Below are 27,142 nucleotides of genomic sequence, written 5' to 3'. Positions count from 1 at the left end.
TATTAGCCCCTTTCTATTATTAGCCCATTAAGGGCCCTTTCTATTATTAGCCCATTAGGGCTCCCTATAAAACCCCTTGTAATATCTTTGTTTGAGTATCAAGAATTGTTCTTTCTTTTTGTCTTCAACCATAATGATAATACTTCATGTTACCACAGTTTAAGTTGGGCAAAAGATCTTTCAGAACGATTTTATAATATACTTAACACGGGGGTACTTTTACGGTCCTTTTGAATTTGTATTCAATAAGAAATTGATTCTAAGTTAGATAATATTTTCTTAGAAATAGTGAAGGTATTTACTCTTATTTTTATTGCTTCAGTATTTGCACATATTTTTTATGTCAATCTATTTAAGAAATTAATTTTACTTCTCCAAAAGATATTCACAATATTAATTCAAGCTATTTCGTGGTTATAAATTAGTTTTAAGGATTTAGCCCAACCATTTATAGATTTGTTATTATTGCATTGTGATTCATGATTCCCATGATGACTGAATCATTAGATTGAAAACATTAGTTTGTAAGCATAGATATGCGTGGTGTGATATCAAAATTTGTTTGTACACATTAAACCTGCCTTGGACACAAAGACATGTGGTTAAAAAAACCTGATTTTTTCATATAAATGTGACCAAATGCAGCCATACTTTGGCCGTAGGCCTTTCCATGTACCAAAATGAGTTGGATAAAAGGCAAGACATGATGGCATGGATTATTATGATCTTCATTTTTGTTTTGTTTCCTTTTTATCTTAGATGACACGTTGCAACTTATCACTGATTGGTGGACAAAAAATGATGAGGCATGTGATAACCAATCAGATGGTAAGATCTAATTTCAACTCGTAGCTATGTGTAGGATAGATTGAACAATCAAGAGATTTTGCTAATTTAGGTGAAATGTCTGGAGATGTAGTTGTTCAATTGAGTAAAAATTTCAGGGATAGATTCGTCTTTTTACCCCCTATCCATCCATATGGTTGCATTGATTTAAAGAAGTGGGGAACATATAACAAATGTTCTTAAAATTGTGCTAACCTGGTGTTTCAGAAAGGGTAGCCTGATTCTGGATTAAAAACTTCTCTTGATCTTGAAGTCAAACTGAAAGCTTCTTCTGAATTCTTTGATCTATTTCTTTAACGTCTGCACAATTCAATGACCTGCACTTGATACATATGCATTTGGAGAATTCTGATGATTAAGAACATTGCATTTCATTAAAGAGCATGCTTAAAATGCATATAAACTAATCTAGCATGGTTCTAATCAACATCCATGTGGTAGATTCTATATTTTATCTCTTTAGATCCAGAATTTTATAATCCCTAATTTCAATTTCCTATATCCAGTTTTTTCCCCAAAATTACCATAGAAAACTCAATTCATTTTCCCTTTCAATTTTTACATCCTATAAATATTTCTCTCTTTTCTAACTTTGTTTAATGTTTCAGAAAAACAAATAAGTTCATTTTTTTTGATAAATGCTTCCCTGTGGACCAACCCCTATATCATTCTATGTTTGTTAAGAATTGATCAAGAACTATTTACAAATATTATTGCATTGGCAAAAATACGAACAACACATTTATTTGATATTAAACCAAAGCATTTTTAGCCCTATTATTTTTATTGCGCGAGGAGGTTAGCAACTTGAGACGTAGTGAGTTGTGGCGGAGGAGTTTTTTTGTGAAGATATGAAAATATTGTTCAGCTGAGAAGCATATTTATTTACTACTATTATATTGTTTAATGATTTTCATAACATTATATTTCAAGGCTGTTATAAGTAACTAAAATATTTGAGTTTCATATCCATCTAAAAGTCTAGCGCAAGAGATGATTTGTTATGTAGTTAGAGTTATGAAGTTGAAGTTGAAGATTCAACATTAAAGATTTTATGGACATCCAAAAGAGAAGCTTTTGGTAGTACTTCCATCATGATGAACAAAAAAATTTTTGGTTGGCAAGAGGAATGTCTTGTTGGAAGATGTAAACATCAAAAATAATTGTATCTTATTCGCAAATATTTTTATCTTACTCTTGTATATAAGTCATACTGAGGATTTACATTGTTAATGAAAAATTAAAGTGACTCCATTATAAAAAAAGGCATTCATACTTGATATTCTATTGATGCCTCCAAAAATAATTTCTATAGTCACAATCATTTGTAGGAGAATCATCAAACAGAAAAATTATCAGTTGAATGAAATTATAATGCAATAAATATAAAGAAGAATGATAATAATTTTCAAAAAAATGCTAAGGGAATCAATAAATTTTCGGTCAAAAGGCTTAAAATTAGGATGGTTTTGTTTATATGATTCTTTACATGCATCCTAAGTATCACATTATCCATTATATATAAGATCACAATATTTCATTATTTTTTCTATGTAAATATGAACTTGTTGAATTGTAATAAAATAATAAAAATATTGAGTTGGTATTCCTGTGGAGTATACTTTAAAGTATTTTTGCACCCCAAAAATATATAAGATTGAAAAATAATAATACAAAAATTCTATAACTTAATGACACCTGCTCCCTAGGAACAACACCAATTGATAAAGCATAAATAAGGGTTCGTAACATCATTTGAAGTTTCTTGCTTATAAAAATATATAAGTCTCCTTAGTAGCACAGAGAGATCAAGGGTCAAATTCATCAGGAGCAAGAATTGAAGGAGGAAATTTTAAGTATAATTTATATTTTAACAAATTTTAAATACTTTTATAGTAATTAAATCTAATTTAGTAAAAGAAAAAGATTCAAAGTTAATTCAGAGTAATAAAGATGATGAGAAAATAATTGTATGATTTAATCTAATTTATTCTAATTTTTAAAAATAGTTAAGGAGTTTTTTGTCAATTTCTAGTGTGTGAATGGAGTGGACTGGGTGAATGAGTAACCATCACTGACTTTGACAGAGATGTCAATGGATATGCACCAGCTAGCAGTGAGGCAAGGTAAGTGGTACATGTTTACTGTCATTGGTGTTGAAGGAGCTGGAGGATAGGGAGGCGTGAGTGAAGGATTTGGTGGTGGCCTTCAGGATGGTGAAAACGTATGCTATCCTGAATGAAAATACCATTTGGAAAATAAAAAAAAAATGACAAAAAATGAATATTACACTAGCAATGTCTTCAGGAATGCAAATATTCAAGTTGTGCTGTATTATCAAAACTCTGGATTATAACTTCGCTCATGTAATCATTCACTCTCTAGACTCTACAAATCCAAGTGAGATTTTGAATGATCAAATCACTCTGCTTATTGTATTAATGCAAAAAATGCAGGGTTAAATTATTTCTAAAGATAGGGGGTTTATTTAGAGATCAGTGGATATGGATGGATAATGGAAGAGAGACAAAGGTAACCTCAAAATTTCAGCCTGAAACTCCTTCGACATATGTCGAGATTATGATTTGAAGTTGAATCATTCTCAATTATCTGATTTTTCTCTTCTTTGATTCATTTGGTGGATTTCTAATGTGGAACTTTTTTCTAGAAAATAAAAAAAAAATTAAAGAACTCCTTAAAATTTTTAGATGAATAAAAATATCTTTTATAACTTATACAATTATATTCCTTATGAAATTGATATCGAACAAGTCCATTAAGTACAAAAATTTGAATAAAAAGTAGACTGTCATTCTAAAAATATTCATAAACCTCAGAACTATTTAAATAAATTTAAAATTATATATTCTGACATATTAAAATTGTCCACTATGACTTAAATGTCATATAATTAGAAAATTACAACTTCATTATTAAAATTTCACAAATCATTTTTAGCCCTAATTAACGCAGTTATGACCATTGCAATGATAAACATATGAAATATATGAGGTTATTTTTGAAAATTAGCATGTGATTTGTTGTGATCAACACAGAGGATGGATGGTTGCTGCTCTTTTGGGAAATATTTCAGTAAAGCAATCAATACAAATTTATTATAACTAACTTTCAAACAGGTTGATGGATGTTATAGTTATGTAAGTGGTCCTCAGACCTGAGACGTCAAATAAATGGTGTGCATGGATGATTGAATTTTTACTACAACTTATGAGTAGACATGGTCGCTCAGTTTGTTCTGTGCGAATGTGTGCGAATTGTGTGTTCTGTTTGGTTATCCGAACAGAACAAAATTGAATTCGCACAGACTCGTGTCCGGTTCGGATTATGCAAATTGTGCGAATTTTTTTTAAGTTTTTTTTAAAAACCTCACTCGATTCTTCCCTCTCTCTTAGACTCTCAGTCTCTCGTCGGTCATGGCTACCCTATTTCCGCCTCTCTCTATCTCTCTACTCTCTAGTCTCTACTCTGAGCCTAGGGTCCCTACGGTTTCCGTCGCCAGACTCGCTGCTCCAATACTGGATTCGAATGAGGAGCATAGTGGAGGCAAAAATAGGAAGCGAATTTTTTTCAGATATCTAAGGTTTTGGTACGTTTTTTTTATTTTTGATTTCAGTTCGTGTTAGAATGTTGGTAGCCGTGAGATGTTTTTCTTTTTTGAATTCAGTTTGTGTTTTTTAAATTTTGAAGTACCCATTCTGTCTCTATCTATGTATCTCATTTTTTTCAATTTGATGCCTTTTTTGGGCATCTTTTGATCCACCCCCATCTAGCTGAAGATGTATGTACATGTCTCGGTTGATCTTCAGTTTGTGGATTAATTCACCCTTCTGATGTCGTGATTGGGTTCGTCTGGTGTGTCAAAAAGGTAATCGGGCTTGGGATGCAGGGATACTGTCGATGGTAACCTGTTAAGTAGGGATACAGGGCAGAGATTACGATGATCATGATATCTCTTCATCACTATCATTGTCCATCTATCCATGACCAATTCGTCAATATCATAGCCATTCTTCCAAGACACTATTTCATTTAATCATGACATTAAGCCTTACAATACCGTCATGACGCCTAGCACCTCCAGTCGGGTTGAGTCAATACCGCAATTGTTCAGCTGGTGATGTTTGGATGAATTAGATATCTTCTAAGCAAATACCGTAGGGTCGAGAGATATGAGATGGGTGATGGACATGAGGGACTGAAAAAATTTTAATATTTCACGATGCATTTCAAATATTTTTGGCTAAGAAATGGACCCAGAAATCAGTGAAATAATTTATGATTCACTCTGTTTCCCGTTCTCATTAATCTTTTGTTTGAGATTAGCATATTAAATTGAACTAGGAACTGAACACCCCTGCAATTCTCTTTAACCATCGTTGTAATTCGTCTCAACCTACTTGGAGACACCTTAAGAAGATCAGATTTATAATTGAATTATGAATTATGACCATTGTAGACTCGTACCTGAATATAGTTTGAGGTATTTTCTTTCAAACAGACTGAGATGATGAAGTTCTCATAAATATGTGAACCTAGATCATATCTCCACATTGCACTGTGAATCTAGAAATTTGTGAACCCAGGATTTGTCCCCTATAAATCTGAAGAACCAATGGCTTCTTCAGATTGTTTATATGAGAGGCACATAGAACAATTTTTTTATCTTGATCAAAGGGAACACGAGCAAACTCATGATTGGCTTCATCATCTGATTCAAGATCTACGTTGTGAAACATTCACATGATCTGCAACTATTATTTGATTTATTATCAATTTGGTTGCTATAGCCACTAAGATTTGTGGCCTTGTTGACTAGCCATAAATGTTCAAGATTTTCATACAAACGACATAATATCTTCATTCTTGAATTAATTTATGAATGAAGTGAATGACTAAAAGGTTCAGTAACACCAGAATCACTTCATTCTTGAATTAATTTTTCATTTCATATCTTCAAAATGTAATGTATATGAGACATGCATTTTTCCTTGATGCTTTCACTGAATCATGAAGGGGCCTTTAGAGCTTTGGATGATATCAGCAGGAAGTTTCTCTCAGAATTTGTACATTTTCCCGCCTTTTTGAGTAGCGTCATCTGCATGTTTTTTGCTTGCAAACACAAAGAATTTAGACTAAACAAACTTTTTCTGTCATTATTTGTCTGGATATTGGTCAATGCAATACTCCAAATGAAATATCCATGACCAATTCGTCAATATCGTAGCCATTCATCCAATACATTGTTTCATTTAATCTAACCATTTCCAACACATTTAATTTTGATATTTAAATTTAACTTCCCATTGCCCGTTCAAATACATGAAGGCACTGTGGGCAGCTTTAAGATGCATGATTCTAGTGGAATGCATAACATGACTTTGTGCATTGGCAGCATAGGCTATATCTGTTTTAGTATGAGCAAAAGACCTACATTTATCCATTAATCTTTTTGTAAACTAACATATCATCAGCTGCAACTCCATCCTCAATCCAATCATAAGCTCAATCCAATCATCAGCTGCAACGCCTTTTTGAGTAGCATCATTTCCAATCATAAGCTCGTAACTTATGATTGAAAATGATTGTTCAATGCTTCACTAAAGAAAGCAATAATGTATTTTTGTTGCCACAGAAAATACAAGATGGGAAATATGAAATTTCAATCTATGGAAATTTTTTGAGTGATTAAAAATTGTCCCCTTAATTGATTCACGAAACTGTTGGATGAAGCACATGTTTCTGATGGAATTTTTTGGATAAAACTGCAGTAGTTTTCTGTACAACCCTTGTTGAGGTTAATAGTAATTATGAGTGGGATATTGTGTGATGTGGCCTACATACACAACATGGTATCTTACTGCATGTGGTGTGAATGGCTTTTTATTTTGGATTGACCCAAGTCGTTGAACACTAAAATGAACCCAAATTGTGGTTTAAACTTTTCACTATCTCACTTTATGATTCATGATGATAATCATGCATTTGTCTCACCGATTTTTTCACTCTACAGGGTAGCTTTCAAAAGAAATTAATCAGCGCACAAAAATGCTTTCGAGACAAAGCTCTCCATGGTGTTCTCTGTCTTCCCCATAATGATAAGAGCAATTCCTGAATTTGCCTCGGAGGTATTTTATAAGGTGCGTAGATATGTGAAAAAGGAGACACGGATGGGAGAATATTTTTGTTACATAATTGTCATATATTTCATTTGTTTTGCTTCTATATCTACCCAGAGGAGGACGCATCTATATTTCTACATTATAGTTGTCATATATTTGATTTATTTCAATTTAAAACTCTGCTTTAATATTTCTACATTATAACTGCTCTTCAAAATTTGTCTCAAATTAGTTTGATATTGGATGAATTATTAGATAAATTTATATTTTCAATTGTAATTTAGGATGCCTAGAGCACCTCTCTCGCATACTTCTGGTTCTTATGGAAGCTTTGCATCATCCGAGGGGATACCACTACTCATTTAGTAGAAAGCTTACTTTCCAACAAAAAATATCAAGAAAGAATAACAGTAAAATGACTAAGTAGTACATCATTGTACTTATTTTGAGTGTTAAGCCTCCACTCTAAAAGAATTCAAACTGAAATCAATGATAATATGTCCTGGGACAAGGCTATGTATTAAATCTAACTCTCACAAAAATATTGTGTATTTTATCATCCTCAATTTCTATGATTTATTTATCAAACTCTATGGTTTAACTATATTTTGAAAAAATTATTACTTGCTTAAATTCATCTTGATTCAATGAATACCTTTATCTTGAGAAAAAAAGTATTGAAAATTCATCTAATTGAATATTCCAGTCAATACCAGGTGAGGGATCTTTATAAAGCCATCAATTATATTTAAAGGTTCACTCTTGATTTGTGTACTCCATTCAATAAATCTTAGACCATTTTATATTAGCATTGCCTTGATAATTATGGTTTATTAGCATCATTAAATGATCAGTTCAAGTTTTAGATTCAAGGCCATGATTGATGGTGTCTAGATATGATTTCTCCAGTGGAAGACAAAAGAAAATTGTAACAGATATTTTAAACAAATCAAAAAACCTGATGATCAAATAAAAAAATCACATTGCGTAGATAAAATCCATGATTTTGGGTACTCAAACAATCCTTGATGACTCATTCAAGTGTCCAACATCTAGACTTATCCACAAGATCCCTTGACAATATCATCTCCTCTTAGTATTGATGAGCCCCCATTGTTCATACATGGCCATCTCTCACCATTCCAATCACGTCAGGAGGAGAGGGCGGTGCCCATGAATAGAATGGAGAAGAAGGATGGGAATATGGAGAACTATAACATTTATTGTTTTTTGGATTTATTTTATATATAAATATATATATTTTTTTTAAAGTTATGTATATTCTAACGTCCACTAAACCATTTATGTCTATGTATCTAGGACCATGTATGGTTAATTTCTCCACAACCAATAACTTCTATTAGAATAACCATATATAAGTTCTCCACACCCAATAAATATTTTATTTGATGGTTAATTTGTGGTTGTCAACCCAAATATTAGTTCATTATTATTCGAGTGTGAAGTGTATAATGAAGTCAATGAACACATGCAATGCCTTAGTGAATTATGATGAGATCATACTACAATTATCACTATTTTTAAACATATCTCCTAAACATTTTTATTTAATGGATTATCGTGATGGGCATCGAATTATTCTGATAGAATAATACGATCTGATCCTACTTATATTATAAGTATGGTTGATCCTGTGACCATTAGTGTGGAGACACTAAGGACAGATAGTGCGTGCTCTTTGGATACGCAGTTCATTGAATTTATCTATATAAATCCTTGAATGGTATCATACCTAAACGTCAATAAGGTTGATTTAAGTCATGGTTGTCTAAGTTATTTGTTGACCTGATACATCAAGGACATCTGTTTAGATGGAGGATTATGTTTTGACTACGACTTACAAGTCTATAATTATGGGATTCAAAGAAGTTTTAGCTCAGATATAGAAAGAATTCCACATAGATGATTGTGTGGTTAAGATGGGATTATTTTCCCTTGGTACAGGAGGAGATTGAATCAAGGAAAATGATACATCAAAATCCCTGGCTACTTTAGTGAGGATACTGAAGAAGATATTATCCAATGATCCTCGTTACGCATCAGTACTAACCAAATGACATATTAAGGTTTGATGATTAACCATGCAATAAGTCTCACGGGAGTTTACCATGCAATAAGTCTCACGGGAGTTTACCATGCATGAAGAAGTATAAATGTACGGTAACCAATGACAGACAAGGTTCCAAAAGAGAGTTAAAAGACTACTCAATATCTTCTAGACCACGAGCTGTAGCTTGGCAAACAATAGTCTGGAAACTTAACCTATTGATTGGGTTAAATCGACCATTTATTAATTACTATATGTTGATATAGTAAGTTATTAAGGTTTGTCAACAAATGTTATTGGGCCTTAAAAGTTTTTATCTACAATGATATATGGGCTTAGAAGGTCACACGTATAAGACTAAAAGGATGTAGGAAGAAATACGTTATTTTCATGAGTTTTTATGAAAAATCTTAAATAAGTACAAATAGGGGGCACCCATTTTGGGTGCCCAAATGAGCCAGATTTGGGCGCCCCCCTTTATTCTTTCTCTAGTTTCTCCACTCACTCTTCAAGTCTCTTTTATGGTGAGAAGAATCACAAGATCTTCAAGGAGTGGTGAACAAGGAGAGGAGATCCATTTACCTTCTAGTCGCGTGGACACTACTGGAGGCTGAGTAATTGATCGATTTGAAGAAACTCTCCCTATAAGCAAGTCAAGAGTGGAAAATGTTCCCCACCAGGTATTCATACGTTTACATGTTTTATAGATCATTTATGAAATGCTATAATGCTTCAGCTAGTGAAAATAAGTTTTCATACATCAAAACTATAGTCCTAAAACCCAATAGTGGTATAATGGCCAGGTTATAGGGCTATAATTTTGTTTCAAAACATAAAACTCCAAAAGTGATTTCCAAAAATTCATTTTTGGCTGCCAGTTAATGGGTTTTATGGCACTTATATCTGCTAGTGCCAGTGTCAGCTGCAGCCAGCGCCATTGCCAACGGCAACACCTGCTGCTACAGTGCACACAGCCGCACACAGGCGTAGCACCCCAAAACCCAACATTATTGACAAACCATATTGATTGAACCAAATAGATAGGTTAAGTTGTGAGTCCTTGGTGTGTCAAACTATACCTTATGTTCTAGAATATGCGAGTAAATTAACTCTCTCATCAAACCTTTGTCTAATCAGTTACTATGTTAAATATAATCATTCATCTCTTTGACACTCCACGGATGATTTAAGTTCTGATTTGTTTGGAAATCATCAGATCAATAATCTTTGATATTTCAATATCTTGACTGATGACTTCATTACATTGTCTTCCTTGAGCTTCATCCTCTGATATCACGAGTATACGATCTCATCTTGATCACATGATTACATTCGTGAACTTTCTTGATGTATCCAAGCTAAGACGATTTGTAATATTGTCATTAGATACTCTTAATTTGTAGTGAAAGCACAACCGTCCACCCACAAAGAGTCGTTGGTTTCTGTGATATTATGAATACTTACACTACTGTGACATGACACAACCTAAATGACATTTAGTACCAATTAGGATTTTTTACGAATTCATTTAGTCAACTTTTTCTCTTAGAGCATCATTATTTTTCCTTAGTGCCTTGCCACCAATGGCTATGGGACTAGGTACCACTATTTTATCTAGATATTTTGATATCCCTTTTTAGTATATTACAGATAGGAATATTTGAATACTTGTTTCTAAACCAGTAAGGATTTTATAATGATGTCATCATAATTCACCTAGTCATAGCAAGTATTCATAGATTATATTATAATGATCATGCATCATACAAATATATTATATGACTGGATTCTCAACCACATTTATTTGCATCTGCAAGGCAAAGGAGGAATAATGATACTCCCACCGGCAGCCACATCCATGATATTTGCTCTCTTTGCCTATTTTTAGCAAAATATATTTCTCTTGTGAATTAATTACTAGGCATCAAAGTTATTTACTTTGATGTGTCTTTTATGTTTTATAGATGTTGTTCATGGGATTAGAATGACAGACTTTATTTTAACTGCTACATGTTGACAATCATATGATGCACATGATGGTAATACCGTAGTCCATGAATACATGCTATGGCCTATTGTTAGGCCCCTAACTAATTTGACCGTGTGACACCTAGAGAAACTTATTTTTGAAAATGACACCAACATTGAACGATGATGCTGACGGGAAGCGCATGTCTTAATTCAAAATTCATATAGAAACAGGGCAAGTTTTTCACATCTAAAAGTTTCTAGGACACAGAACCTCCATTCCCAATATCATTTCTTACTGTAATGTATGTTATGTCGTTAGGATTATCACTCCATCACTAGTTTTTTTTGCAGGAAACAACAATTATACTATATAGTCAACTATTGAATGGGTGCAGAGAGACGTGAATCCTCGGCATTATAGGTCATAGCCAATGGCTCCAATCCTTTGAACTATAGCCTCCACTAGCTCTGCTCCAATCACCTGTGATCCGCATTTCTTACCAACCTCTTTGGTTGATCGCTCTTATTTGTGATAATAGAAACTATTTTGGCTACTATCACCTAATCAAATACTCAAGCCATCCACTGACTAAAAATATTTTCATGAAGTCTCTTCGCTATATAGCCCATTTCATTCCGGCCCATAGGTGAGGTTTACCTACTTATTGTTCCGCTCGTTTAGCTAAAAATATTTCAGCCAAACGTAGCTATATCTAGTTTCATTTACTCTCTCAACAGCACTTAATTGCATGTTCCGTTAACTTCTCTCCCTTGTGTTTCTGGCCCATATAAGGACGTTCATTTTCCTTTGTATGGCTTCATTCTTTAAGCTTAAAATAGTTCAGCCACATGAAGCTTTATCTATTTTTCTCTACTTCTCCCCAAAAGTACTTATTTGCATGTTCCATTCACTTCTCTCCCTTGTGTTTCTGGCCCATATAAGGGCGTTCTTTTTCCTATGCAGGGCTTCATCTTTTAAGCTTAAAATAGTTCAGCCACCTGAAGCTATATCTATTTTCCTCTGTCTCTCAACAGCCCTAATTTGTATGTTCCATTAGCTTCTCTCCAATGTACTTTCTTTTCTATGCTTCTCCCTTTTATCCAAGAGGTCTATCCTCTACTCTCTCGTCAGCGCTTCTATTAACTTCATCCTCGTTTTGTCAATCCTATTTAATAAAATATAGAAAATGTTCTTGGTTCTCTGCCCACGGAAAGAACACAGCCGAACGTTCTGATCTCTCAGCTGGTCTCGTCGGCTTTCTCTTCAGCACCTGTCTGGCTGTCTCTCATCGCTGCACCGCTTCCTGATTAAACTCGGATTCTCGCCGCGATTCGTGGTACAGAGAAGCAAGTAGAAGTTCTCGCTCATTTAATGGTGGGGTCGTTCCCGAGGAAAACTCACAATAGCTCATTTAATCACGGCGTTGCCTCGAAGAGAGAATGATCATCTGCGAGACTGCGAGCATCAAAGAAGAGATCTTTGCCTTGTTCCAGATTCCCCTTCGCGAGTACAAAAAACCCAGAAAATTATCGCATCTCCGTCAGGTTTCAGTGCAGTGCAGTTCTGAAGGGATCACACGGGCCTTGTGAGGTTGGGTCATGGTAGAGAGAGAATAGGTGGGTAGAGCAAGTGCGATGGTGCATTCATTGGGATACATTTATAGAATTTTTGGGTCATGGTAGAGAGAGAATGGGTGGGTAGAGCAAGTGCGATGGTGCATACCCTGCATTCATTGGGATATACATTTATAGAATTGTTGGGTAGAGAGACAATGATTAGTTATAGCTTAAGTAAAATGGTTGGGCCATGGCTGAGAGAGAATGAATCGGTAGAGAGAGAACGGTTGGGATTAGCGGGTTCAAAGGAGTATTCCTTGGCCCAAGGCTTGGGATTCATTTATAGAAGGGTTGGGTCTTGGTAAAGAGAGAATGGCTCGGTAGAGCATTCCCTGGGATTCATTTATAAAATGGTTGGGTAATGGTAGAGAGAGAACGGTTGGGTTTAGCAAGTGCAAAGGATCATTCCTTCGCCCAAGGCTTGGGATTCAGTTATAGAATGTTTGGATCATGGTAAAGAGAGAATGGCTGGGTAGAGCATTTGGGATTCATTTATAAAATGTTTTTTGGGTCATGGTTGAGGGAGAATGAATGGGCACAGAAAGTGAGAAGTATTATTTGGGATTTATTTATAAAAGTGTTGGATAATGATAGAGAGAGAATGGCTGGATGGAGCAAGTGCGATGACGTATTTCTTTGGGATTCATTTATAGAATAGTTGGGAAGGGAAAGAATGACTGGGTACAGCAAGTGCAAAGGAGCATTCCTTGGGATGTATTTATGAAATGCTTCAGTCATGTTAGAGAGAGAATGAATGGGTGGAGAACGATCAAAGGCCTGGGATTCATTTATAGACTGGTTGGGTCATGGTAGAGAGAGAATGGCTAGATATAGCAAGTGCGATGGCGTATTCCTTGGGATTCATTTATAGAATAGTTGGGTTGAGAGAGAATGATTGGGTATAGCAAGAGTTAAAGGAGCATTCCTTGGGATTCATTCATAAAATGGTTGGGTCATGGTAGAGATAGATTGAATGGGTAGAGAGAACGGTTGGATTTAGCAAGTGCAAAGGAGTATTCTTTGGCTCAAGGCTTGTGATCCACTAATAGAATGTTTGGATCATGGTAGAGGGAGATTGGCTGGATATAGCAAGTGCGATGGTGTACTCCTTGGGAATCATTTATAAAATGGTTGGGTCAAGTTAGAGAGAGAATGATGGGAACAGCAAGTGCGAAGGAGTAATCTTTAGGATTCATTTATAGAATGGTTGGGTATGGTAGAGAGAGAATCAATGGGTAGAGAGAGAATGGGTGGGTAGAGCAAGTGCGATGGTGTACTCCATAGGATTCATTTATGAAATCGTTGGGTCATGGTAGAGAGAGAATGAATGGGTAGAGAATGGATGGTTGGGTAGAGTAAGTGCGAAGAACTATTCCTATGGATTCATTTATATAATGGTTGGGTCCTGGTAGAGAGAGAATGGCTGGGTGGAGCAAGTGAGAAGGTAAACTCCATTTGGTTTATTTATAGAATGGTTGGGTAATGAAACAGAGAGAATGGCTTGTTTTAGCAAGTGGGAAGGGAGTATTCCTTGGAATTTATTTAAACTATGGTTTCGGCGGAGAGAGAATTGTTGGATAATGGGTATAGCAACAGTGAAAGAGCATTCCATGGGATTCATTTATAAAATTGTTGGGTAATGGTAGAGAGAGAATAGCTGGGCAGAGAGAGAATGGCTGGGTATTGGGTATTACTTGGGCTTCATTTATAGAACCGGCGTGGCTTATGGGACGCCGGTCCTTGCACTTGCAGGTAAAAATTGGAGTTTTCTTTGCCGGAGCTCCCGTGACCGCTCAGACTCAGAGAGAGTTGGTGGGGCATCATGGCTGCTGTAGGAGATTTCGTTTGATTTTTTATCGTTTTCGTTCTGCGACACCAGAGAGAGAAGAGGATAGAGAGAGAGATAGAGAGAGAGAGAGAGAGAGAGAGAGAGAGAACTTATCATTAGTATGAGGGATTTAATTATCGTAAGGGTTTTTCTATAGATCTTACGGTTGCTGTTTTTGTGCAAGAATTGAGTCTGACCAAAGATTGCGGTAGAGCTGTCAGGACAGCCAAAAATCTATCTGTAATTGTGTGATCGGATCAAAACAGTGTGCAACCCTGATTGAGTTGATTGGAAAGAGAACAAGAGAGAGAGAGAGAGAGAGAGAGAGAGAGAGAGAGAGAGGTAGACAGCCTAGGAGACAGAGGCGAACAGGAGGGCTCTATTCTCTCATCTCTTTTTCTTGCTTTCGACTTTCTGGTCTAAACTTAGTTCATTCGCTCTCATTCTCTCTTCTCGAAAATTTGAAAACTGCGTCCTATCTAATCAAAGGTGACGTAGATTTAGTTCAAGAGAAAGCGAGGCTCCCTCGCCAAACCTGAGTCAGATGATTTGGGAATCAAAGGTGACGCAAGTACAGTTTAATCTCTCTCTCTCTGCGCACCCTTCTAATAATGTTGGTAATTACAGAGAGAGAGAGAGAGAGAGAGAGACCCTCCCTATTTCTGAACCCAGCTGATTAGAGAGTCAAAGTTAACGCAGAAAATATTCGTACTATGCTACGCATAAAAGGTGGGACTTAGTGAGAGAAAGAGAGAGATAGAGAGGGAGAGAGACCCTCACTATCTCTGAACCCAGTTGGTTAGAGAGTCAAAGTTAACGCTGCACATATTTATCTCTATGCTACGCTTAAAACGTGGGCCTTAGTGAGAGAAAGAGAGGGAGAGAGAGACCCTCACTATCTCTAAACCCAGTTGATTAGAGAGTCAAAGTTAACCCAGCAAATATTTCTCTCTATGCTACGCTTAAAACGTGATATAAAGAGATATATATATATATATATATATATATATATAGATATAAAGATAGAGTGAGAGAGATAGAGAGGGAGAGAAGGGGGGGTCCTGGGCCAGTTGGAAGAGACAGGAAGCGAGAATCAGTCCATAACTTGGGCGCCTCCCTCTGTCCATTTTCGCTGTTCCTGTCCATTGCCTTGGCGCAATTTGAGGATACCCGGCAACGTATCGAGTGTTGGGAGAGAAGTAACGCATGGACCGATGAGATAGAAGGAGAAAAACAGAGAGAAGATAAAAATAAGAAGAGATAGAGAGAGAAATGGGGCAAAGGACTCTTGTCCTCAGTGGTGGACGTTGTGACGACCGGGTCAAAAAAGGTACATCCTTTCATTCGAATTGACGTCGTTACGTTAAAGAGATAGAGAGAGAAAGCGAGGGAAAGAAGGGACAGAAAAAGAGCTAGAGAGAGAGAGATAGAAAGAGATGGAGATAGAAAGAGATGTATAGAGAGAGAAAAGAAGAAGTTCCATCCACAGCTTGAGACATAGGAAAGAGAATCTGAGTCTTACGGAGGAGAGAAAGAGAAGGAAGAAGGAGACACAGAAACAGAGCTAAAGAGAGAGATGGATCGATAGAAAGGGAGAGAGATATAGGAAGATAGAGAGAGAAAGAGAAGAGGTTCCATCCAGTGCTTGAGAGACTGAGAGGGAAAGAACAAAGAGACAGGAAAACAGAGCCAGAGAGAGAGATAGAGATGGAGATAGAGATATATATATATATATAGAGAGAGAGAGAGAGAAGAGGTTCCCTTCACAGCATGAAAGATAGGAAAGAGAGTTGGAGTTTTACGGTAGAAGAGACTTGTCCAGATGCGCCGCGTCCTCCCGCTTTTCAGGGGCCGACCACGGCCACGGTTCCCTCCTGGGTGTCCACCCAGCGCTATCCTATCTTTGAATAGCCACGTTGCACTTCCTCTCTCCCTCCGTACCCATCGTTGACTCACTGTCTCCCTTTTATTTCTCTCTCCTTCTCTCTTTCTGTCCATTTCCTATCTCTCTCTCTTCATCTATCTCTCTCTCCATCTCTTTCTTCCATTTCATCTCGCTCTCATCTCTCTTTCTTTCCATTTCCTATCTGTCTCTCTCTCCATCTCTTCCTTCCGTTTCCTCTCTCTCTCTCATCTCTCTTTCTCTTCATATTTCTCTCTATCTTATTTCTTTCTTCCATTTCCTCTCTCTCATCTCTCTTTCTCTTCATATTTCTCTCTATCTTATTTCTTTCTTCCATTTCCTCTCTCTCTCATCTCTCTTTCTCTTCATATTTCTCTCTATCTTATTTCTTTCTTCCATTTCCTCTCTCTCTCATCTCTCTTTCTCTTCATATTTCTCTCTATCTTATCTCTTTCTTCCATTTCCTCTCTGTCATCTCTTCATCTTGCTGTCCATCTCGTTACTCTCTCATCTCCCTCCATCTCTCTTTCTGTCCATTTCCTCTCTCGCTCCATGTTTCTCTCTTTCTTTGTGTCAATTTCCTCTGTCTCCATCTCTCTCTCTCTGTCAATTTTCTCTCTCACTCATTATCTCTCTTTCTGTCAATTTCCTCTCTCACTCCTCTTCTCTCTCTCTCTCTCTCAATTTCCTCTCTTTCTGACCATATCCTCTCTGACTCCATATCTCTCTCTCACTCCTTATCTCTCTCTCTCTTTCTGTCCATTTCCTCTCTGACTCCATATCTCTCTCTCACTCCTTATCTCTCTCTCTCTTTCTGTCCATTTCCTCTCTCCCTCGCACCTTACTTCATGTCTCTGTCTCTATCTCCAACTCCTGCCCATTTCCTCTCTTCCTCGGATCTCTCTCAGTCCTTTTCTCTCTCTTTCTCTCTATTTCTTTCCATCTCTCTGTCCATTTTCCACTCTTATTCTCTCTCTCTAAAACACACACTTTTCCTCTCAAGGACAAAGGACAAAGAATTCATGACGAAAAAGAAAGTCTGGATCAAAGCCCAAGTTCTTGCCCCGATCACAGGCAGCAGGTCCTGTTCCTTCAGATGAACACTCCACCGGGAATAGAGAGAGGTTTCAGCCTCTTGGCTGCCGTCGGCGACGACGTAACCGACCCCGGCTGCGACGGTGCTGGTGACATATCATCACTGAAAGTCACCTCCACAACACCGCGTGGGCTCGCCGGAGACGGTGCCCGCCGCTTCCTCCGCCGCTCATCATCTCCGGCAATGGAGACGATGAACTCCCCACAGCTCTCAACTTCTTCCTGCTCATACGAAATGTGAAGTCATGAGCTGAATTGCAAGCAAAGAAGAGAAAAACAGAAGATGAAAAGAGATATTGGAGTATAGGTATCAGAAGTTTGACTGCCAAAGATTGTTCTTTTCTAATGAAATGTGAAATCTTTGAGCTGAATTGCAAAGAAGAGATATTGCAGTATGGGTGTCAGAAGCTTGGCTGCCAAAGATTGTTTCATTTCTGGGGAAATGTGAAGTCATGAGGTGAATTGCAATCAAAGAGGACTACAGAAGATAAAAAAAATAAAAATTGCAGTTCAGGTAACACAAGTTTGACGGTCAAAATTTGTTTCTTTTTCATACGAAAATGTGAAATGCAAAGCTGAATATAAAGAAAAGAGGAGAACAACAGAGGATGAAAAAAGAGATGGCAGTTCATGAGTCATATATTGACTGCCAAAGATTCTTCCTTTCCATACGAAATTTCAAGTCCTGAGCTGAATAGAAAGAGAGTAAGAAAGCTGCAGACAAAGGAAAGAAGAGATGTTTGACTCCCAAATCCCAATGATTGTTCCAGTTCATTACAAATGTGAGATATAGAGCTAAATAGCAAGATAAGGAGACAGCAACAGAATTTGAAAATAAGAGAGATGGCATTTAATGAATCAGAAGTATGATGGCCAAAATTTGTTCCTGATCATACGAAATAAGAAATCTTGAGCTGAAAAGAAGAGAACAGATCAAGACAAAAGAGTGATGGCAATTTAAGAATCAGAAGTTCGATTGACAAAGATTCCTCCTTTCCATTAGAAACTTCAAGTCCTGAGCAGAATATAAAAAAAGAAGAAGAGAGGAAAGATTCCCAGAGAGATCATTCCTTGTCACACGAAATGTGAGGAGATTGATCAAGAGATAAGAACAGAAGAGAGTTGGCAATTGGAAAAGGTTACCTTGGTTAAGCCGGCAAGGGCCACAAGACGGTTTCGCAAGTTTCCCACAGCAAGAGGATGATCAAGAAGGAGGCCAATGGCATGAACCATCGTCGCCACCGCCATCACCGACGGCAAGAACTCAACCCACCTCTGATCTGAACCAAGTTAATAAAAGTAGCAGAGATCGATCAGAACTCAACCCATCTTGGATCAGACTCAATCACAAGGATGGAAATCGGCAGTGTAGATGAATTACAAAAGACTATCTGAAAATCTAAGTATAATTCACCGATGAGATAATAGTGATAAGTTGCATAGTACATAAGAAGAATGTTCTTACGGGCAACGAGTTTGAGGAGGAGGGAGTGGCAGGTGGCCTGGAGCTTGCAGTGCAGCTGGCCATGGTGACGGCCAGTGACGGCGGCGAGGCGGCGGAGAAAATGGTCAATGAAGGAGAGCGGCGTCGGCAAGCCGAGCCGCCAACCCAGAGATGATAGAACCAACAGCTCCATTCTCTGCACCGTCCTCGGCTCGAACACAAACTTCGCATCCTCAGCCTTCACAAATCAGCCCAGAAACTATCTCAGATCAACGCTTATAACACATATTACTATCTACCTACAAATCTGTATATCTATCCGTCTATCTATCTGCCTCCACGGATCAGTCCAGAAAATATCTGTGATGAAAGTTAACTTTTTTTTGAGAGAACCTGTTATTAAAGTTAATAAAAAATTTCAATATCTATCTACTGCTTCAAATATATATCTAACTATCTATCGATCTATCAATCAATCATCAAAGCTGTATATCTAACTACTGATCTAACAATCTGTCGATTATGCTATCTATCTATCGATCGATATATCAATCAGTCAAGTTGTCTATCTTATTACTGATCTATCAGTCTGTCGATTTTGCTATCTATCTATCTCTCAATGAAGCAAGGTAGCGGGCTATCTAACTGTTGAACTATCTATTATCTCAGCCTATCGCTCTATCTAACGACTGATCTATCAATCCATCGATTGCTCTATCTATCTCTCAATGTAGCAATGTAGCAAGCTATCAAACGGTTGGTCTATCTATCCATCTATATCTCAGCCTATCGTTCTATCAAACTACTGATCTACCAATCTATCGATTTTCTCAACAATCTATCAATGTAGCAAGCTATCTAACTATCGATCTATCTATCTATCTATCATCGCAGTCTACCGCTATATCCTTCAATCTATCAATCTACTGCTCCATTTTCAGATCGACAAGAGAGGACGGAAGAAGAAAAGACCTGAAGATCGAGCAAGAGGGGGACTCGGATCTCCTCCATCTTGGCGGCCAAGGAGAGGCAAGCCACGGCCGAGAGCTGCGCCATCCATGGCTGCTGAGCGACGGCAGAAGAGAGAAAGCGGTCGAGATAGTTCACAGCGAGAAGAGCAGTCTGGGTATTGAATCCATGGCGGCCACAAGAGCTCACTATCCACTGAACGGCGCTCTCCCGGGTTAAAACGAGAGATGGGTCGGCGGCGAGCGCCGCCTGCTTGGACAGCAGCACGGCGAGCTCGGCCTTCTCTTCCTCTTCTCCTTCTTCTTCTTCCCATCGCCATTCCCAATCCCACAGACCGTCCTCTGCGACTGGTTTATTGCTTGGTTGGTCTTCGTCTTCTTCCCAGAGGGGAAAGAAATCGATGTGTTCGTCGTAGCAGGAGAGAGGATCGGCCTGGAAGAGCCGGGCTTGAGCGAGATGGTGGAAAGATGCCATCTTTGATGCAGATCGGGATGTTTCATGCTGTTTTGCCCATTTGAAGCGGGTTTTCTGAGAGGTTGGGTTGGGCTGTGGAGATGGGGTTGTGGGAGTTAGAGAGAGAAGGGGGGGAGTAGAGAGAAGAGAAGTTGCAGCGACAATGGCTGCGAGCAGCGGTGAGGAAGGGGGAGAGTGGAGGGGGTTTTATTTGTTCTGGAAGCGTCCGCCCGGCTGGCGCTTCACGCCTTCCTCCCCCCCATTGGGCATTCATCTCTCTCTCTCTCTCTCTGTCTCTATCTCTATCTCTCTCTTTCTCTTTCTCTCTATCTCTCTCTATCTTTCTATATCTATATCTCTATCTCTCTCTCTATCTCTCTATATCTATATCTCTATCTCTCTCTCTATCTCTCTATATCTATATCTCTATCTCTCTCTCTATCAATATCTCTCTCTCTTTTTCTCTTTCTCTCTATCTCTCTCTCTATTTCTCTTTCTCTCTATCTCTCTCTCTATTTCTCTTTCTCTCTATCTCTCTCTCTTTGTCTCTCTCTCTATCCCTCTCTCTTTCTCTCTCTCTCTCTCTCCATATCTCTATCTCTTTCTCTTTCTCTCTATCTCTCTATAGCTATATCTCTATCTCTCTCTCTATCTCTCTGTCCATCTCTCTATATCTCTATATCTCTATCTCTCTCTCTATCTTTCTATATCTCTCTCTCTCTATCTTTCTATATCTCTCTCTCTCTCTATCTCTCTATATCTCTATATCTCTCTCTATCTATCTCTCTCTCTCTCTCTCTCTCTCTCTCTCTCTCTCTATCTTTCTATATCTCTCTCTCTCTCTCTATCTCTCTATATCTCTATATCTCTCTCTATCTATCTCTCGCTCTCTCTCTCTTTCTCTCTCTCTATCTCTCTCTCTCTCTTTCTCTCTCTCTCTCTCTCTCTCTCTCTCTCTCTATCTCTATCTATCTATCTATATGCATGTCTCTATATCTCTCTCTATTCATGTTTCCATCTCTCTCTCTATTCATGTCTCCATCTCTCTCTCTATGCATGTCTCCATCTCTCCCTCTTTTCATATCTCCATCTCTCTCTCTTTTCATGTCTCCATCTCTCTATGCGTGTCTCCATTTCTCTCTCTATGCATGTCTCCATCTCTCTCTCGTCATTTTGGTCTTACCCTACTCTCTCTCCTCCGTTACTTTTGTTCTCTCATCCCTGTCCATCTTTATCCACAATTTCCTCTCTCTCTATTCATGTCTTCATCTCTCTCTCTATGCATGCCTCCATCTCTCTCTCTAAGCATGTCTCCATCTCTCTCTATGCACGTCTCCATCCCTCTCTCTCTCTCTATGCATGTCTCCATCTCTCTCTCTATGGATGTCTCCGTCTCTTTCTCTCCCTGCATGCATCCATCTCTTTCTCTCTCTGCATGCATCCATCTCTCCCTCTCTATGCATGTCTCCATCTCTCTCTCCTTCGTATTTGTCTTTATATCGTATCTCTTTCCCTCTCTGTACCCATCTTTCCATCTCTTTTTGTCTTTATAACAGATCTCTCACTATTTACCCATCTCTCCATCTCATTTGTCTTCATATCAGATCTCTCTCACTTCATCTCTCTTTCTCTCTCTTGACCCATCTTTCTATCTCTTTGTGTTTTTACACCAGATCTCTCTCTCTCTCTATGCCCATCTCTCCATCTCATTTATCTCATATCTGATCTCTCTCTCTTCATCTCTTTTTCCCTCTCTTACCCATCTCTCCATTTTGTCTTCATATCAGATCTCTCTCTCTTCATCTCTTTTTCCCTCTCTTACCCATCTCTCCATTTTGTCTTCATATCAGATCTCTCTCTCTTCATCTCTTTTTCCCTCTCTTACCCATCTCTCCATTTTGTCTTCATATCAGATCTCTCTCTCTTCATCTCTTTTTCTCTCTCTTACACATCTCTCCATTTTGTCTTCATATCAGATCTCTCTCTCTTCATCTCTTTTTCCCTCTCTTTACCCATCTCTCCATCTCTTGTTGTCTTACATCAGCTCTCTCTCCCTCGTATCGGATATCTCTCTCTCCATCTTTCTTTCCCTCTCTTTACCCATCTCTCCATCTCGTCTTGTCTAATTGTCTTTATGTCAGCTCTCTCTCTCTTCATCTTTCTTTCTCTCTCTCTTTACCTAGCTGTCCATCTCTTTTGTCTTTATCTCAGATCTCTCGCTCTCTTTACCGATCTCTCCATCTCTTTTGTCTTTACATCAGATCTCTCTCTTCATATCTCTCTCTATCCGTCTCTCCATCTCTTCTGTCACTCTTGCATACATCTCTCTTCATCTCTCTCTCTATCAGTCTCTCCATCTCTTTTGTCACTCTTTCATACATCTCTCTTCATCTCTCTTTTCCACCCTTCTCTCCATCTCTTCGGTCACAATAATATAAATATATGTCTCTTTTCATCTCTCTCTACCCGTCTCTCCATCTCTTTAGGCACTATATCATATCTCTTTCTTTACCCATCTCTCCATCTCTTTTGGTTTTCATATCAGATATCTCTCTCTTCATATCTCTCTCCATCCACCTCTCCCTGTACGGATTATTTACTGCTCGGACAATCCTAGCCGTTCAATCCGCAGGAACGATGGATGATCTCGGCACGATGCCACGTTTCTAAAAAACTCAGATCTTTGACTGACCCGCCGCGACTCGGACCGAGTCATTCCAAGATCCGACTCGCCCGATTTGACTCGTCCAATTTGAATCAAACAAGTTACACAGGATTCAGCCGAGTTGACTCGGTTGGATTTCACAGCTACGTGTTTGACTGAATTTTTAGCCTGCTGATAGCAGAAGGCAGGCCATCATCTTACAATATCTTGTTTAAAAATTTTAAAATATATCCTATTTTTTTGACATTACAGTTAATGAACTATGGTTTAGGTCTCGGGTTTTGTAAAATCTTAAACTTATATATGAACTTTACTATGATTTATGTAATAGACCAGTTTTGGCTATGTAAAAGCTATATAAGTTCAGTCGCCATTGTCGGATAAATCAAATTCAAAGTTGAAATTTTAGAGTCAGTTTTTTTTGTCAAAATATAAATTAAGAGGAGTTTATCAATCAACTTTAGTGGCTAAACATATCATTTCCATCGTTGATTCGCTGATTAATCAATGAAAAAACTGTATTTGAGTACCTTCAACATTTTTATGTTTTCATTTATCTTTGATTTGTAAGGTTTAGATCAGGTTTAACAAAAGCTTGGTAACAAATGGTGAACCATTCTCCATTTTTGCGTCAATTTTGGATTTCCTTTGTTTTTTTGCAATGCGCGCCTTCATTATTGTCCTTATTTTCTCTAGGTTCATACATCTGCATTGTCATTAATACATTTGTTTCAACATTGTCAGCTAAGTTTTGTGAAATATTACTTATTAGGGGAAGCATCTCAAGAACAAATTCAATTTTGAAGAGATCTTATCAACCGACCTATCTCCAATCGGTCAATCATGCATCTGTGTATTCATCTGTATATCCACCAGTCTACATAAATGTTCTGACGAAATAGAACCTTCTCTCTCTATCTCGACCCTTCCTCACTCTCTTACTCTCTCTCTTTATCTATTTCTCTCTCTTTGTCTATTTCAATCTCTCTGTCTACATCTCTCTTACTCTCTATCTATATCTCTCTCTTTCTTTCTATCTATATCTCTTTCTTTCTTTCTATCTTACTCTCTATCTCTATCTCTCTCTTTTTTCTATCTTACTCTCTATATCTATCTCTACCTCTCTCTCTTTTCTATCTTACTCTCTATATCTATCTCTACCTCTCTCTCTTACTTTCTACCTCTATCTCTCTATTTATCTCTTTCTCTCTCTCTTTATCTCGATCTCTATCTCTCTCACACTCTTACTCTTTTTCGATATATATCTCTAACTCTATTTCTCTCTCTCTCTTACTCCTCTGTCAACTACCCATTCTCTCACTCTCTTTTTCTCAGTTACTCTCTAATTCCCTCTCTCCCTTTATTAGCCTCTTTCTCTCTCACACTCCCTCTCCCTTTATTAGGTTCTTTCTCTCTCTTACTCCCTCTCTCCCTTTACTAGCCTCTTTCTCTCTCTTAGTCCCTCTCTCCGTTTCCTAGCATATTTCTCTCTCTTACTCCTCTCTCTCTCTCTCTCTCTCTCTCTCTCTCTCTCTCTCTCTCTCTCTCTCTCTCTCTCTCTCTCTCTCTCTCTCTCTCTCTCTCTCTCTCTCTCTCTCTCCAATGAACAATGCCCCTAGTGGTTCTGCCCAGAGGAAGCTATAACCGGGTAAGTCCATATGACATCGATTACATCTACTTCCAGTTTAAAGCCAATTAACTGAAGAGGCCAAAGAAAAAAGAGACAAGGAAAAGAGAGGTGACAGCGACCACACGTCGTGAGACCGGCGCATTTATGCAGCACTGAGTAGCCCTCAAAGCTTCAATGTGCGTAACTTAATATACTGAAGTGTATTAACTTTATTTTTGCCGCCATCGATGCAGCAAAAGAGAAAGCTATCGTTCTTTCGATATGCGAGAGAAAAGTGGAGACAGAGAGACAAAGAAAGAGATAGAGAGAGGCAGAGACAGAACGGGAGAGAGAAAGAGCGATAGAGAGAAACAGAGACAGAGAGAGGAAGAGATGGAGATCTAGAGAGCGAGGTAGAGAGAGACAGAGAAGTGGAGAGATAGAGAGAAGTAGGGCGGGTAGAGAGAGAGAGATAGAGAGAGGTAGAAAGAGACAGGGACAAAAATAGAGAGATAGAGAGGTAGAGGGAGACAGTGACAATAATAGAGAGAAATAGAGAGAGGTAGAGAGAGACGGACAGAAATAGAGAGAAATAAAGAGATAGAGAGAGACTGGGACAGAAATAGAGAGAAAGAGAGAGGTAGAGAGAGACAGGGACAGAAATAGAGAGAAATTGAGAGTTAGAGAGAGGTAGGGAGATAATGAGATATAAATAGAGAGATAGAGAGAGGTATAGAGAGATAGAGAAATAGAGAGAGATAAGGAGATGGAGAGACAGAATGAGAAACTGAGAGAGATAGAGAGAAACAGAAACAGAGGGAGATAGAGAGATAGAGTGACACAAACAGAAACAGATAGAGATAAAGAGAGAAAAACAGAACCAGAAACAGAGAGAGACTGAGAGGGAGAAAAATAGAGAGAGAAATAGAAAGTGAGAGACACAAAGAGAGAGGAGACACACACAGCCCCGAGTCTGATGGGGGAAAGATAGAATAGAGTGCTGAAGAAAGCGAAAGAGTAATGAATCGGGGCCTTACGGAAGTGCAATCCAGCGAGCAACGGACAACCATTACACAGTTGTGGTGGTTTCTTTTAGAGCCCACGCCTCAAAGTTAGACTCCTGCGTTCAAACAACTGTTCTTCCCTCGGTCTTCGCCCTTCGAACCACAAAAGGAAATATTAGAGAGAGAGAGAATAGAGACAGAAGAGAGAGACGGGGAAATTGGTTTGACTTGTATTCATCGTTTTGGGTTGATTGGTACAGAGATAACGTGACTTCATGCGTTTATCCCCTACCTTGCTATATGAGTAAGAAATAATATTATTTCTATACTTATAGAGAGCGGAGAGAATCATTGTTTACTTCGATTTCGAACGTGACCGTGTCTACAAAACGACGAGAGTAGGAGACAGCGAGAAGAAGAGAGAGTTTGTGTCATGTACTGATACTGGATTAACAGGGTTATCAGTCTTATTGTTAATAAGTTATAAGTTTCATCCAACATTAAATCCAATAAAATAAGTTAAATGAACTTTAGCGTCATATCCACAGAGACAAAGTCACGAATGATTCATCCAAATAACAAATAGAATCGTTAACAAATTGAAATTGCCTACACCAGACTTTTTCCTTGACGTATTTTGAAAGTTGGCCTTGACGAAGATTAATCCATTCTTTGGACGCTGAGGCCCAAATCCATTGAACGATATATCCTAAATCAATAGGATTTTTTGCTTTATGATGGAAGTGACCCTATATCAAATCCATGCCCAAAAGCGGGGAGAGGCTCAGTATATGCAAGTCATGTAAGTTCACATGTCTAGGTAATCACTTCACTGATCTGTCATGAGGATCAGCTACATAAATGGATGTTGAAGCTAAAATCAACAATGCACGTGATCTCGTTGACCCAATCACTTCATGAAGCTTCTTTTGGGCTATTTTCTTGAACTTAAGTTTCAGGTGTAACTAAGTAAGATAAGGATATTGTGTACCATACATGTTTTACTCGAAGAGGGAAGTTTTCCACAGTTAATTAAATTTCATGAAGAGGATATGTAAATTTAAATTTTCTAAGATTCTTGTTTTTACCACGTTAGATTTTGTTTGCTCTTATTGACAAGTTTTCGTTAGTTTATATAGGGTTGTTGATGGTGGCTGACAAACCTCTGTCCAAGAGCATGGCAAAATTAAGCTTTCTAAGCTAGAAATTACGAAGTTTATTCCACATTTTTAATGTTTCTATGGCCTATGGTAGGAAAAATAAATAGGCTTAAGTTTGTTTTGTTGTAATTGGATTAGTATGTGTAGGAAATGTGAGAGCAATAGTTATAGTCATTCATAAAACAAAACCTGAATGGTAGAATGACTTGAACATACATTCTATAACTATTCCATTCTAAAAACTTACATCAGCTTCCATCTATTCAAAAAATAAAGAATAAAACTAAAAACAAAGTAAATACATGTTATCATGGAAATGCAATTACAAGTGAAGTTTAATTAAGGATGATCCCCACTTCATGAAACAAGA

The 27,142-nt window shown here is 37.9% G+C and overlaps 1 protein-coding gene across 1 annotated transcript; it reads right to left on the bottom strand.

Annotated features, from left to right (window-relative positions):
• Nucleotides 1–17,392: 17,392 nt before the first annotated feature.
• On the bottom strand, nt 17,393–20,536 carry LOC144713075 (cyclin-D3-3-like). Its single transcript, XM_078587558.1, has 4 exons — nt 19,885–20,536; nt 18,934–19,150; nt 18,612–18,748; nt 17,393–17,690 (listed from the first exon to the last, which is right to left on the bottom strand). The coding sequence occupies exons 1-4, from the start codon at nt 20,353–20,355 to the stop codon at nt 17,466–17,468; spliced, it is 1,050 nt and encodes a 349-aa protein (XP_078443684.1). The 5' UTR covers nt 20,356–20,536; the 3' UTR covers nt 17,393–17,465.
• Between the last annotated feature and the right edge of the window lie 6,606 nt (nt 20,537–27,142).

This window comes from Wolffia australiana, chromosome 15 (genome assembly GCF_029677425.1).
Source record: "Wolffia australiana isolate 7733 chromosome 15, ASM2967742v1".
In the NCBI taxonomy this organism is placed as follows: domain Eukaryota; kingdom Viridiplantae; phylum Streptophyta; class Magnoliopsida; order Alismatales; family Araceae; genus Wolffia; species Wolffia australiana.
This window is presented reverse-complemented; position numbering and strand designations above follow the sequence as displayed.

Coding starts and splice junctions, on each gene's coding strand:
- LOC144713075 (XM_078587558.1), bottom strand. CDS start 20,355: ATGGCATCTTTCCACCATCTCGCTCAAGCCCGGCTCTTCCAGGCCGAT. Junction 18,749..18,933: donor CCTCCTCAAACTCGTTGCCC/GTAAGAACATTC, acceptor AACTTGGTTCAG/ATCAGAGGTGGGTTGAGTTC. Junction 17,691..18,611: donor CCCTTGCCGGCTTAACCAAG/GTAACCTTTTCC, acceptor TCGTATGAGCAG/GAAGAAGTTGAGAGCTGTGG.